The 13,232-nt window shown below is 36.8% G+C and overlaps 1 protein-coding gene across 21 annotated transcripts in view; it reads left to right on the top strand.

The window, feature by feature from the left end:
• LOC106882371 (stearoyl-CoA desaturase 5) overlaps positions 1-10,379 on the top strand; it is a 135,715-nt gene extending 125,336 nt beyond the window's left edge. For all 21 annotated transcript variants that reach the window (XM_052969750.2, XM_089355510.1, XM_089355508.1 and 18 more), the window contains 3 exons: positions 3,427-3,557; positions 5,027-5,232; positions 6,829-10,379. In XM_052969750.2, coding sequence (XP_052825710.1) covers positions 3,427-3,557; positions 5,027-5,232; positions 6,829-7,249 — 758 coding nt within the window. In that variant the 3' untranslated portion in view covers positions 7,250-10,379. The remainder of the gene's footprint in view (positions 1-3,426; positions 3,558-5,026; positions 5,233-6,828) is intronic.
• Positions 10,380-13,232: the final 2,853 nt, after the last annotated feature.

Here is a 13,232-nt window from a genome sequence, read left to right as displayed (position 1 = left end):
ATACTTAGTTATATAATACAGCACCTTCTGTGAACTTGATTCAGTAGAAAGTTCCCAGCCTAATGGATAATCTGTCTTCTCTGAGTCAACAAGGGAATATCTGTTCTGTTGTTCGACTGGCTAGAAATAGCAGCCAAATCTCAATGAACATTGAAATTTGCTGTCTTTGATAAGTCTAGGGTGTTCACAGTTGGAATGCCTTTGTTTATGGGTGTAGTTGATTAGGCCAAAGATGAGAGTACTACAGGAAATTTTTAGGTCTGAGGAAACAATACTGTCTAGTAAGATAAGATTATAACAGATTATTAGAAATAAAAACTGAAAAGTACTTTGGGTATTGTAGTCCTGAATATATTTATGGCTGAATAAAAGGTAGGAGGGTATCAGCTGGATTGTCTTTTGTCCACTTGTTCTACTGGTCTCTTTTACTGAGAACTGCTAAATTACAAATTAAACAAACCAACATCAGTTGTCAAAAAGTAGGTGGACCACACACACTCACTCCCCCTCATTCCCTTCTTCCCTCCTCCCACCTTCCTTTCACACAATTTCTGTCCACAAAATCCACTCACAAGGCATTGGTTACCCTGGAGTTATAGTAGAAGACATTTGCCCAAAGTGTCGTGCAGTAGGACTAAATGTGAAGCCACATGGTTGTGAAGTGAGCTTCACTACCACAACAGACATGCCTGTACCTGACAGAGAGAGAGAGAGAGAGTAAAAACCAAGATGAAAGACTAAAGAACATGAACATAAATTTGAGACAGGAAAAGAAAACAGGGCTCGAGGTTTGTATCATTTGTGGTGTGATCACATTGCCAACTGCACTACAGTGGGCCCGACCATACAATATTTTTGTATTAGGTACGATAAACTAGTTTACAGATTGGTAGAATAGCCTGTGCTCTTAGTGCTAAGTTGACACCACCATTATGTTGAGAGGACAAGTTAATACAGTCATAATGACAGAATTTAATACTGCATCAAATATGGGATGGAATTGCAGATGTTCTGTAGCGTATTTGGTAATCTGATCTGTTGCTAAGCAGTATATTTCAGGTTCAAGTTACAGCAATGGGTTTTATGACTTTCTATCTCAAATTGATGCTTACAGCACCTAATGTCATTTACATTAAATTGTTGACAACTTTGATCTCTCTGTCAAGGTGGGTAGCAACAAAAATGGTAAAAATAAATATGAAATTATGGCAAATAGTGACATAGAAAAGTAATGTGACACACTAAACCAGATAGGGAAGAGAGTTAGTATGGTCAGATCCAACTTCACTATTTCCAGAGTTAATATTGAATCTTATAGACAAGAGGCTGAAAGTTCAAATAAAGGTTGATGAGCTGTACTGCAAACTTTTCCAGCTGGAAAGGTGGATATATTGAGTGGAACTCAATACTCCACTTATCCCTTGATAGCCTTGTGCAAAATAAATAATTGATATAAACTATCAAAGTGTTAGTGCTGAATTTCCTACTGATGAAATTGAACCAGTATACATGCTTAATGGAAAATAGCAATATGATAGCCTAGCCATGTTGTTAGGTCTCTCACAGCTGGCTACAGTGACAATGATAAAGATGTAGTGGACCAGTAAACTGTGAGTGTTCTGCTGATAGCTGGCCCAAATGTTAATGTCTGGGTAAATATTGCCACAGTTTCTCCTCCCTCTCATCAGGTGTACGTGACAAGACAAGTCACGTGCTATTGTGTATGGTAACTTATTGAACCATTCATTTATCCAGTTTTGATCTCCGCAAGTGGCTATTAGCTCATCATCTATTATCTATAATCCTTGACTGGCTTGTGTTTCAGCTTTTCTCTGTGTGTGTGTGTGTGTGTGTGTGTGTGTGTAGGATGGAACATATTAACCAGTTTATATTTTTCCTATATATTCTTGTCTTCACATTTCACCTTCACTTCCTACCTCTCCTCATTGGCTCCCCTCCCCCTCTCTCTCTTTATGTCCTTCCTCACTATCTTGGGTGGTCAACTTAATCTGTTACTTGGCCCTTGGATGCTTTTAATGGAGTCTATGTTGTTAGAAACATTCAAGACTATTTGTTGAACCGATGATTACTTCCTCCCTTCCTCTATTGCCTCTATCAGACTTGGAGGCCCTTTACACAGTACTCAACCTGCACAATACTGAATCTAAATTCTTTTTGTTTGCAAATTACCTGTCTTTTAATTAGGTTATTTTAAAATCTAATTCCCCAGACAAACATAATAACAACCAGATGACTATAGCTAGAAAATTTACTGGCCAATGACATACAAAGCAGGCCTGCTTATAACACATTTTATTCTTTATTCTGAGGGCAGTTCTTAATTATTTAATCATCTCTGCCTATGCTATCGATTGCTAAAAACAATTACTACCACCCATATGCAGCACAGTCTATAAAATCCAGTTATGTAAAATGATTTTATATTATAAGGTTACATAAGCATGAGCAGAAAGGCTGAAAGGTGCTGGTCAGTATTATTGCCAGTTATGTTGCTCGAGTTGATCCAGAGACCCAATCTTCCTAAATATGACAATAACGATGATTTCTAACATAAAACACAATGCCACAAATTTTGTGGTAGAGGGTAAATAAACAAAGTACTCAACTAAGTGCAAAAATCAACCCTAGTAAGATTTTAATTCAGAATATATAACAAGGTAGAATTAAAAGTTTGCACTATCCATACCACTGATTCACATAAGTGTCTCTTTGGTTTCACAGTATAGTGAGTAGGGCGCTTGTAAGCAAATCTAGAATTTTATGGCTGTCTGTGAATGATATGCCACTGGGATTTTGTAGCTATAAATAAGATATGCTTATATGCATCTGGGATATGGATAGTGTTAAAATTGTGGTGACCACTGAGTGTTTAGTTAGCTATTCTACTTTCAGACTATGTGGTGAAACTGGGAGTAACTAAATAACACTAAAAAAAATTTTTATTCATTTATTTTTTTGTCTTTGGTCATTAACTGTTATTTCCTATTTGTTTCCATCTAGAGATCAAAGGAAATGATTACTATTCTCTTCAGACTTTGCTACCCAAGTACAAACATTGTGTTGCACAGTGTAATCACTTACTGAACATCACCGACTCTTACCATCATACATGTTGCAGAGTTTTATCATTGTTCTCAGTAAACATTAACCATATTGATTTTACTTGAATGCAGCCAGAGACTGATCCTTGCAGTTCTTATTTCAAAGATATGTGGCAGTGATTTTAGGTGTAATATCATGCAGGTTTAACAACTATGTACAATGTAGAAGTACCCTCATTGATTCTTGTGATATCTGTTTTATTATATTTGTTCTGTTTCTCCCCACTAAAGTTGGTATCTTTTCCTTTAAGAGGTTTTGTGTTTTTAAAAATCTCATCCTTGATTTTTTTTTTCTGTTTTTCAGGTTTATGTGTTTACATGTATGCAGGTATTGGTATTACAGCTGGTTCACACCGCCTGTGGGCACACCGTGCTTATAAAGCCAAGTTGCCCATGAGGGCACTGCTAGCTTCCATGCAATCAGCCGCATTCCAGGTAGCACTTACATTACCTCTTGCTATGTTTTCTAATTATGGTTGTTCTTAATCAGTTAAAAACTTTTAATCTATTTGTATGTCTAACCTCTAAGATTGAACATTTCTCTTTTATTCTTCCATTGGTTTTGGGTTTAACCGGATTCTATCTGATTAGTGACATCCTGTATGATTGCTGTCACATAGTAAGTGTAATAGTAATCTTATGTCAATTAGTCGCAATGAAACCCACATGTACGTTGTGATTCTGATTGGGGTGCTGGAGTTTTGTTGTTGAACACTGGGCAGTGATGTAAAGGAAACTCTTTATTTCTCCTTTCTATCTACTACCTTTCTGTGTTAGTGTATTCCCTCAGTGATATAAGCAAGAAGATAAGCATTAGTTAGAAACAGTTCTGTTATTCATCAGTAACTTTAATCCGTCTTGTTTCACCAGTCCTTATCTTTGATGACTTATACCAATATTGATGAATCAGTAGGATGTTGTTGAGCCACACTTCAGCCCTGATCCAGTAGACCTTATAATCAAAGGCATTTTGCTGTGCCCAGACTCTCTTATTTTCATATGTAGTATATTTAGGATTACTTTAATCTAATTTCTTCTTCCATTCTCGAAGAGCATGATGATGATGTGATTTGTGAGTGATTTTGCTGCTGTTTCTAGCAGTTTGAGCAACAGTATAGAACAGTCATGGGGAAATTATGGCCTGCAGGACTTTCTGAATGGCACATCAGTGAAAAATTGGTTGGCCTGAAGGTAGAGTAGAAAACACTTGCCCAAGGTGCCATGCAATGGGACTGAACCCAGAACCATGTGGTTAAGAATCAAGCTCCTTCCACACAGCCATGCGAATAGTAAGAATAAATAATACCCTGGCTAGTTGGGTCCTGGGCTGAGATACACCACTGCTGTTTCAATTTACCAAATTGGTAGTGATGCAATTTTTATTATAAAGGAGAGCAACTAATTTCAATACACCAGTTGATGCAGTTGTATGAGTCTTCAGAATGATTCAAACTATGATAACATAGAGAACTGGATGTAAACAGATTTGGGGCTAAGATTATAGAATCCTCCTGTTAATGATGTTTTGTTATATAAAAATTGCCATCCGCTAGTCATGTTTTTATCACTGCCTATAATGGAATTATGAGTTGAAAATAAAGTTATTTGGGATAATAAAGAGGAAAGATTTGGCTGCTGTATTAGTAAGTTGACTTATTTAGAAGCATTTTGGTTTTGTGGTTTGATATTATTCTCAAGATTTTAGTGAGGAATATTTGGTTTCAAAATTTTGTTGCATTATTTCTGGTTTTGAATAGTTAAGATTTTAATGAACTTTCTATCTACTATGGTCTCAGGGTGAATAATTGACTGTTTGTCGTTAAGGAGTGAATCCTAGTCAGGTGAGATCATTTAAATAATGTTGATGTGTCATTGATTGCTCATTAGCATTTGTTCTGTTGCAGAATGATATTTATGACTGGAGCCGAGATCACAGAGTTCACCATAAGTATTCAGAAACTGATGCTGACCCTCACAACGCTAAAAGAGGCTTCTTCTTTTCTCATGTTGGCTGGTTACTTGTACGCAAACATCCTGATGTCACAGCCAAAGGTAAATTACTGGATACCAATGACCTGTTAAATGATCCAGTTGTTCACTTCCAAAGGAAGTAAGTCCTAAAATCTTTTTGTTTTTACTTTTTTTGTCTTAATCAGAATGGTAGCTCTTGATGGTCAGCCCACACACATTTACAGGGAACTACTTACATTTTGCTCTGCCAGCCTATTTTTTGGCAGTGATGTCTGGGAGAATTTAAAAAATTAGATGCTTTAAAAAAGATCAGTTCTTTTTGGCATGGAATATGTTCTGTTGAATTTTTCAGTGGAATATCTGCTTTTAATCCCGTCAACACAGATATGTGGTTTTTTTGCACCTTGACCTCTATTGTTGTTCCCTCGGTTTCCCACCATTAGGTTTCTATTTCCTTTTCAACTTGTAGCAATTGCTTCAGTGTGAGATAATTGTTAATGACAACACAAACATCTAGATGTAAAATCGTTTGCTAGAATTTATATAGTGGTGGGGTTCCTTAACTCCTGATGGAGGTGTGATATGTGGCACGTTTCCAGCATTTTAAACTTGAAACCTGTCTCTTTCCAGGTCTGAAAAGAACTTATTTCTTCTTGTGGGGAAGTGTGTGAAAGAGAGAAGAGAATTAAAACATGCCCCCTCCAGTATTTAAGTGGTACTTTATTTATCCCCTCAAAAAGGATGAAAGGCACAGTTGACCTCAACGTGATTCAAACTCAGAGCACAGGGAACCAGAAAGAATATCTCAAAGCATTCTATCTGATGCTCAAAGGACTTCAGCAAATAAACAATCTTACTACAACTTAGAAATATTTGAATTAACCAAACTCTGGATACAATGGTGAAAAAGAGTTTACAAATTGAAATTATCTCCCTTAGAAAGATTGTATATTTCAATATTTATAGCTGAATTGACAATATGAGTATCTTGGATTGTTAGTCTGTATCTTCATACATTCTCTGTTGCTCCAACATAAAACCAAAGCTCCTTTATACAATAGAACAAAAGGCTAAAGCAGTCATAGGCAAACTGCAGTCTGTAGGGCTTCCTGAATGGCATGCCAAAGAAAAATTACCTTGAATTTTTTTAGTAGAGTGGCTTGGTTGATGAGAAGCCATGTCTTGTGTTGCCCACTGCTCAAGAAAGGTTGCCCATGCCAGTGTTAAAGCATTTTGCTGTATTTAGATTTCATTTGGTTCTGTGCTATAAGAAAAAAATCCACTTATTTTCAATAAAATGGTTTCCAGTAGTTAACTGGGACTGATTTAGTAGACTATCTTCTATGACATTCTTTCTCCTAAATTTTACTGCAAAAGGCTCACTTTCAACAATTGGTATATAAAACTAGTTTGTTTACAATCTCTCTTATATTGAATGAATGACTAACATATACAATGGTTAGGACTGATTATTAACATTCTTCCTGTGCTTGAGAAAAGCATGAGTCACTGAGTCCTTGAGTTTATTTGCAGAAAAAAAAAAGAAGAATTTTGGTGATATGTTACAAATGATGGCAGGTCAGTTCATGTCATGCTAAGGGCCCAAAACCACATCTGATTGTAGGATACTAGGTTATGACTCTTGCTGACAGTCTTGAAAATTCTATTAGCTCCAGACCTTCAAATTTGTATTAATTTCTTCTCTCTTATTATTTCTTTACTTGTCTCATTTCAGATATTATGCCCTGTCGGTTGTCATCTTCTGTTTCGCTATCCCAACACTAGTTCCTTACATTTTCTGGAATGAGAACCTGTGGAATGCTTACTTTTTGGCTGGTGTCCTGCGTTATTGCTGTGGCTTGAATGCCACCTGGCTGGTGAACAGTGCTGCTCACATGTGGGGTTATCGACCCTATGACAAGCGGATCAACCCAGCTGAGAACATCTGTGTTAGCCTGGGCAGCATGGGTGAGGGCTTTCACAACTACCACCACACTTTCCCACAAGACTATGCGACCAGCGAATATGGTTGGCGGATCAATCTCACTACATTTTTCATTGACTTCATGGCATTTTTAGGCCAAGCCTATGACAGGAAAACAATTGACCGCGACACAATCCGGCGGCGAAGAGACAGAACTGGTTCCCACACCTAACTGCAACTCTTTTCTCTCACTATATTTCTCTCTCTCTCTTTCTCTCTGTATCTTTCTATTTTTTCCCTCTCCCCTACTACCCCTCTCTAATCCCTTGTCCCCACCAAACCACTATGTTTATCTATTAAAGCTTACATACACTAATATATATTTATATATAAATAAAAACACACGTGCATACTAATTATATATCATTTATGTGAGTTCCAAAGTTAATCCATGTTAGTGAAATGTCTTCAATTGCAACTGAGTTGACTATTCTGCTCATAGTGGTATCCAGCACTCCTTCAATCTAGCTAATTATTTGACTGTAAGCTCAACTTGGAAGGAAAAAGAATGGGATTGGACTTAGAGCCTTTGCTCATGTTCCTGCAAAAGAAACGATACTGCATTTCCAAGAGCATTGCCATTGTTTTGATATAATCATATTCTGTGGCAATTTGTTACCAATCCATGTCACAACTATGCTACTTCAGACCTGGAGTCACTTCAAATAATACTTAACTGTCTCTGTAAACCAAGCAGAATCAGTAGCATTCATAAACTCTTCCATTTTGGAAAAAAAGATGCTAACCTTTCTCTCATAGTCTGCTGTCATCTGGACGTTTAGTTGTGTATTTATTTTGAGGCTTATTCAGCTGCTCTTAATGTAGCATGTGTGAAGTGCTGCATCTCGTCTGATTAAGAATAGAGGAACATTCAAATGTATGAACATATATAGTAAAATTTTGATACCAGATTGTCTTAGTGTACCAAAGATGTTGATGTTGTTTTTCCAGTTTCTTTGATCAGTCAAGATGTCATACCATGGAGCTTCTTGTGTTATTTCCCATCTATACACTTCCGCTAGGAACAGTTATAGATCTACTCATGTCAGAAGCTACTTCCCCTCTGGCCTGTTATATTGTTGGTTGTCTATGGCCATGTTGTACAGATTAGATGGTTGCCTTTGGCATGTTGGAGAGTGAAGTAATAGCTGAAATTGATGAGAGCACCTTCATAATGTTTGGAGGAACACACATACGTGCATATTGTGTATGTGCACACTCATACACAGACACACACACCCACTCATACATATACACACACATATGTATATAATCCTTCTCCTACCCCATTCCCTATCTTGTTTCACTAGGAAGAAACATTTCTGTATTGACGTCCATCTGGCATGCAGTCGCTTTTGTTGCAGCTGTTTCTGTCTTCTGCACTTTTACTGCAACACAGTCCTAGCTAAAAGTCAGAAAAAAAAAACAAACAAATAAAACAATTTGAAGAGGAAAAACAACTGAATAAATAAATAAATTTTTTAAAAAATTGACTGAAAATCCAAAAATGGTGAACAACAATCCAGCATCACAGCTCTTCCTTGCTTTCTACAAGCTGCTTCCTTATCTCTTCTCTTTCTCCTAGCCTCATCTTTTCATCCCTGTCTTGCTCTTTCTACTTCTATTTTCTCTTGCTCTAAATTATATTTGCATACACCTGTGTATGTGTATATCTGTGTATGTGTATTCATCTCTTTCACTCCCGGTTTTTGTTCCCATCCCCCCATGTTTTCCTTTTACTTTTTTTTTTTGTTTTTTTTTTTGCAATCTTACTTTTCATCTTTTTACTTCTCTTGTTCCTAACTGTTTACTTTTACCACCACCTTTCTTGCCCCCCTCCCATCACTCTTTCTTATTCTCTCTATCTCTTTCACACACATACACACACACACACACGCACACATCCACTTACACTACTTGTTTCTGGTTGCCCATTGAAGCAATGAGGACCATTTCCTCTTTCATTTGTGGATCTCTTGATGATAATATATTTTCAATCTTTGTTGAGTAGCTTTGGTTGAAGACAGAGCCTGTAAATGTTTGCTTGGAGGAGGCACTTGTAACTTTGCATGCATTCCTCTTCTCTTGCATCTCCTGATGGTGCTAGGTGTGTTTCTCTTCCATGTCTTCAGTTCCCCTTCCAACACTAAGACTGTCAAAGTGAGCAGCAAGGCATGAGGTCTTCCACTGTTGAAGGGTTGATATGTCTCAACACCATGGTCTTTGACCACCCAATTGCAGGTTTGTTCATTCGTTCCTGCTCTTACTTTAAAATAGTTCATTAGTGTGACGGTAAGTGATGGGATCTTAGTCAGTGCCTGATTTAGTGTTTCATTAAGGCTATTGCATTGACACATAGTAAACTATCACCTTGTTTCTCATCAAGGAGAATGCAAACTAACATTAGATGCTCACTGATGCCAATCAGTGCCTCAGTCAGTTTGGATAGCTGACTGTCTCTCACAGCAAGGTTAACTCCATATTTGGGATGTCTACTCTCAGTGTGGGCCCCCTCTCCAAGTAGTCTGGTCTTATTGAATGCAACAATATCTACAATATAGCATCAAAGCTCACTGGCTACAAGAGCTGCCCTATGCTAAGATCAGTCTGTCCCATAGCTAATATCAAGAAATGTTTGTATATTCCACATGACAAGTCTGAGAATTTTTTTTCATATTATTTACTTATTCAGCTGCTCAGTGGATTCTCCTGACAAGTGTGTGATTTCTTGTTCAGGGGCTGTGCTAAGTGGATGATGTTTGGAGCTACTTCTCCTTGGCCTTTCTCCAGCTGCTGGTGCAATAGGATTACATACCCACACACCACTTATGTTATATATAATATACTATGATATAATTTAATATAATATATGATATTACACACACACACACGCACGCACGCACGCACGCACACACACACACACACACACACACACACACACACATTCTCACACACACACACACACACTTTAGCAGCACCATTTTCAGAAGTTTGCGGAAGTGAAACAACCTCAACATGATGTAACTGTGTGTGTGTGTGGGTGATGTGTATGCCACACCACTCCCTGCATCAGTTCACTATATACCACTTCCCACTGTGTGGTGGGGAGGCAGGGACAACAATAAGATCTCTAGTTTTGTTCCTAGTTTTTGACAGCCATCTTAATTTTTGTTCATTTCTCTTCGTTTTTTTTTTATTAATTTTTTTTTTGTTGTGTTCTGTTTTGTTTAGTTGTCTGTTATTTTTACTTTAGCATTTCACTGCAGTTATATTGTTGGTTGAATAAATTTTACTGACCTTTTCTTCTGCCTTTTTCCTATCTGCCTTGGTGTGAAAATTATATATCTCACACACATACACACGCGTGTATGTGTATGTACATATATATATGTGTGTGTGTGTGTCCGGCATTCGCTATGATAGATCTCTAGCTACTAAACCTTTTTTATTTTCTCTTCCTGTTTATTTCTGTGTTCCTTTCTGTCGAAGAGCATAGGCTCGAAATGTAAAATACTTTCTCACTTCCCGAGTGTTAAACTAATACATCTGTTTGTTGTTTACACACCCGTCTTCATCTTTTGTTTTTTTGTAAATTCTCTCTTTCTTTTTTTATATATATATATATATATATATATATATATATATATTAATATATGTATATATACATGTACATATATATGAATGTGTATATATATATGAATTTGTGTATATATACATGTGTAAACGTGTATATATGTTTAAATGTACAATTAAGAGAAAAAAGTGAAGTACTCAATACATATAGTAGAGTTTATTCACTTAATTGATACTGTGGCTTCACTTTGTTTCTATTTTGAGTTTCTTCTTTCTTTGATATTCATATTGGAAAATGTTTATATGCATAATAAATACATATACATTCATGCACACATACACACATTCCTATCTTTACTCATCTATCTACCAAACTTTTTTGTCTGTCAGTCCTTCTGCATTTTTTTTTGTATGTTTATGTGAAGACTAAAGAATGTGTTTCTATGTATGTGTGTGTGTGTTCCATTATAGTGTTTATATACCTTTGTTCTCTGTCTTTACATTTCTTTTACACACATATCCACACATGTACAAAAGATATATACTAAATTCCACCCAAACTTTTGTCTCTTACACTTCTGTTTTACTCAATGATGCAAATCACTGCTTATACTACATCAGCCAAAATGTGTTGCTCATGTCTTCAACATTGTTCTACACCACATATTTATATTTATGTTAAAGCAGTTAGGAGAGCTGTTCTGCAGCTAATGTTCCTCACTCACAGGGTGTTTGTCTTTCTCAGACATAAAGTAAAGACAAACTCAAACCCTACAAATGAAAGGTAGGTACATGGTCTAGTGGATAGGGTATTGGACTCATGATTGTATGGTCATGGTTTCAATTCGCAGACTAGGCAGTATATTGTGTTTTTGAGAAGGAACACATTTCATTTTGCAATACTCCAGTTCACTCAGCTGAAAATGACGAACAAAGGGGTTCATTTTGTAATGGGTTGACATCCCACCGAGAAGGAATGTTGTGCTTTTAGTCACTTATACACACCACAGAAACTGGAATAATCTTTGGTCTTTTGAGCCCGAAGGGTTATGTCAGAACTAAGACTAAGACCTGGAGATATAATGGATATTTTTACCAGCTGAGTGGTGTAAGACAAGCCAGATTAGAATCGATATTCCTCACACATTGGTAGATGTTTGGTTCTATTAGTTAGAAAAATGTCTTTGTTTACTTTTCATCTTTCTTTCTCCCTTTTTTTTTCTTATCTTTTCTTCCCCTATGTTTCCCCACCAGTTTTAAACATTTCTTCTTGCTCAAGTTTTTGTTTTGGGGCCATATTGTTAGGAATATATCACATCAGACTGAATACTTAATGATATTTATATTCTGTTCTAAGTTCAATCCCTGCTAGAGTCAACTGTACTTTTTATCCCTCTGTTGGTCACTAAAATAAACATTTGCCATGTACTAGAGTTAGTCAGTTGAATTCAGTGTGACCTCCTTTGCAAATCTGACTTGGTGTGAGTTTCATTATAAGATAAGGCAGCGAGCTGGCAGTCGGTAGCATGCTGGACAAAATGCTTAGCGGTATTTTACCTTTCGCTACGTTCTGAGTTCAAATTCCGCCAAGGTTGACTTTGCCTTTCAACCTTTTGAGGTTTATAAATTAAGTACCAGTTACGTATTGGGTCGATCTAATCAACTGGCCCGTCCCCCAAAATTTCGGGCCTTGTACCTAGAGTAAAAAAATTATTTGGAATAAGACAAGTTAGCAGACATCTGAACTGATTTGATTCCAGCTTGATTTGCTCATCTCATCTCACTGAGAAACAGTATACACATTAAGCAATCTCCTTTCCTCCGTTGCTCTACATTTCCTTTCTTTTCAGAGTTTTGATAAAATAAAGTACTGGGGGTTGATATTATCAATCATACCCATTCCCTAAATTTGAGGCCTTTTGCCTATGTATGAAATTATTATTACTTTTACTACTACAACTACTCTGGACGGCAGAGTAAATTTTGCAGTTGATAAGATATCTTGCTGTATTCAATTACATTTCTTTTTTATGAGCTTATATCCCAACCCGGTTAATTCTTAACATGTCATTGTTTGGTGGGAGAGAATCTTGCCGGAATCGATTGATTCTCTTTCCCTCTTAATAAAGTGCATGACCTTGTGCTAAGTTAAATGTTATTATTATTTGTAGTGGATGCTGCATCATTATTATAATAATGATTTTTTTTCCATAACTTAGTCCCTGCATATGATCTCTTTCATGTATACACACCCACGCTCTTTTTCTCTCTATCTTCCTCTCACCTCATTTGGTGCCTTCATTAGCATATAAGATACTAATGTTTGTAAAAGATCGTTATTGCTTTGTCCTTATCTACTGGAAACTTACCTACACTCAAACTCCGCTTGTTCTCTTTCTGTCTCTTTCCAGTTGTAATGCTGGCAGGGGAGATAACTTAAATAACAAACTTGTGATGCATGGAGTTACTTACCTTCTTTAAATTGTAGCTTCCGTGACCTTGTCGACGTTAATATTTATTTATGTACTGAGGGTGTTGGTATGCAGCAAGCTACCCTCAGGTCTTCCCTGTTCGAAACAGTT

This window comes from Octopus bimaculoides, chromosome 7, assembly GCF_046866305.1.
Source record: "Octopus bimaculoides isolate indiv1 chromosome 7, ASM4686630v1, whole genome shotgun sequence".
NCBI lineage: Eukaryota > Metazoa > Mollusca > Cephalopoda > Octopoda > Octopodidae > Octopus > Octopus bimaculoides.
This window is presented reverse-complemented; position numbering and strand designations above follow the sequence as displayed.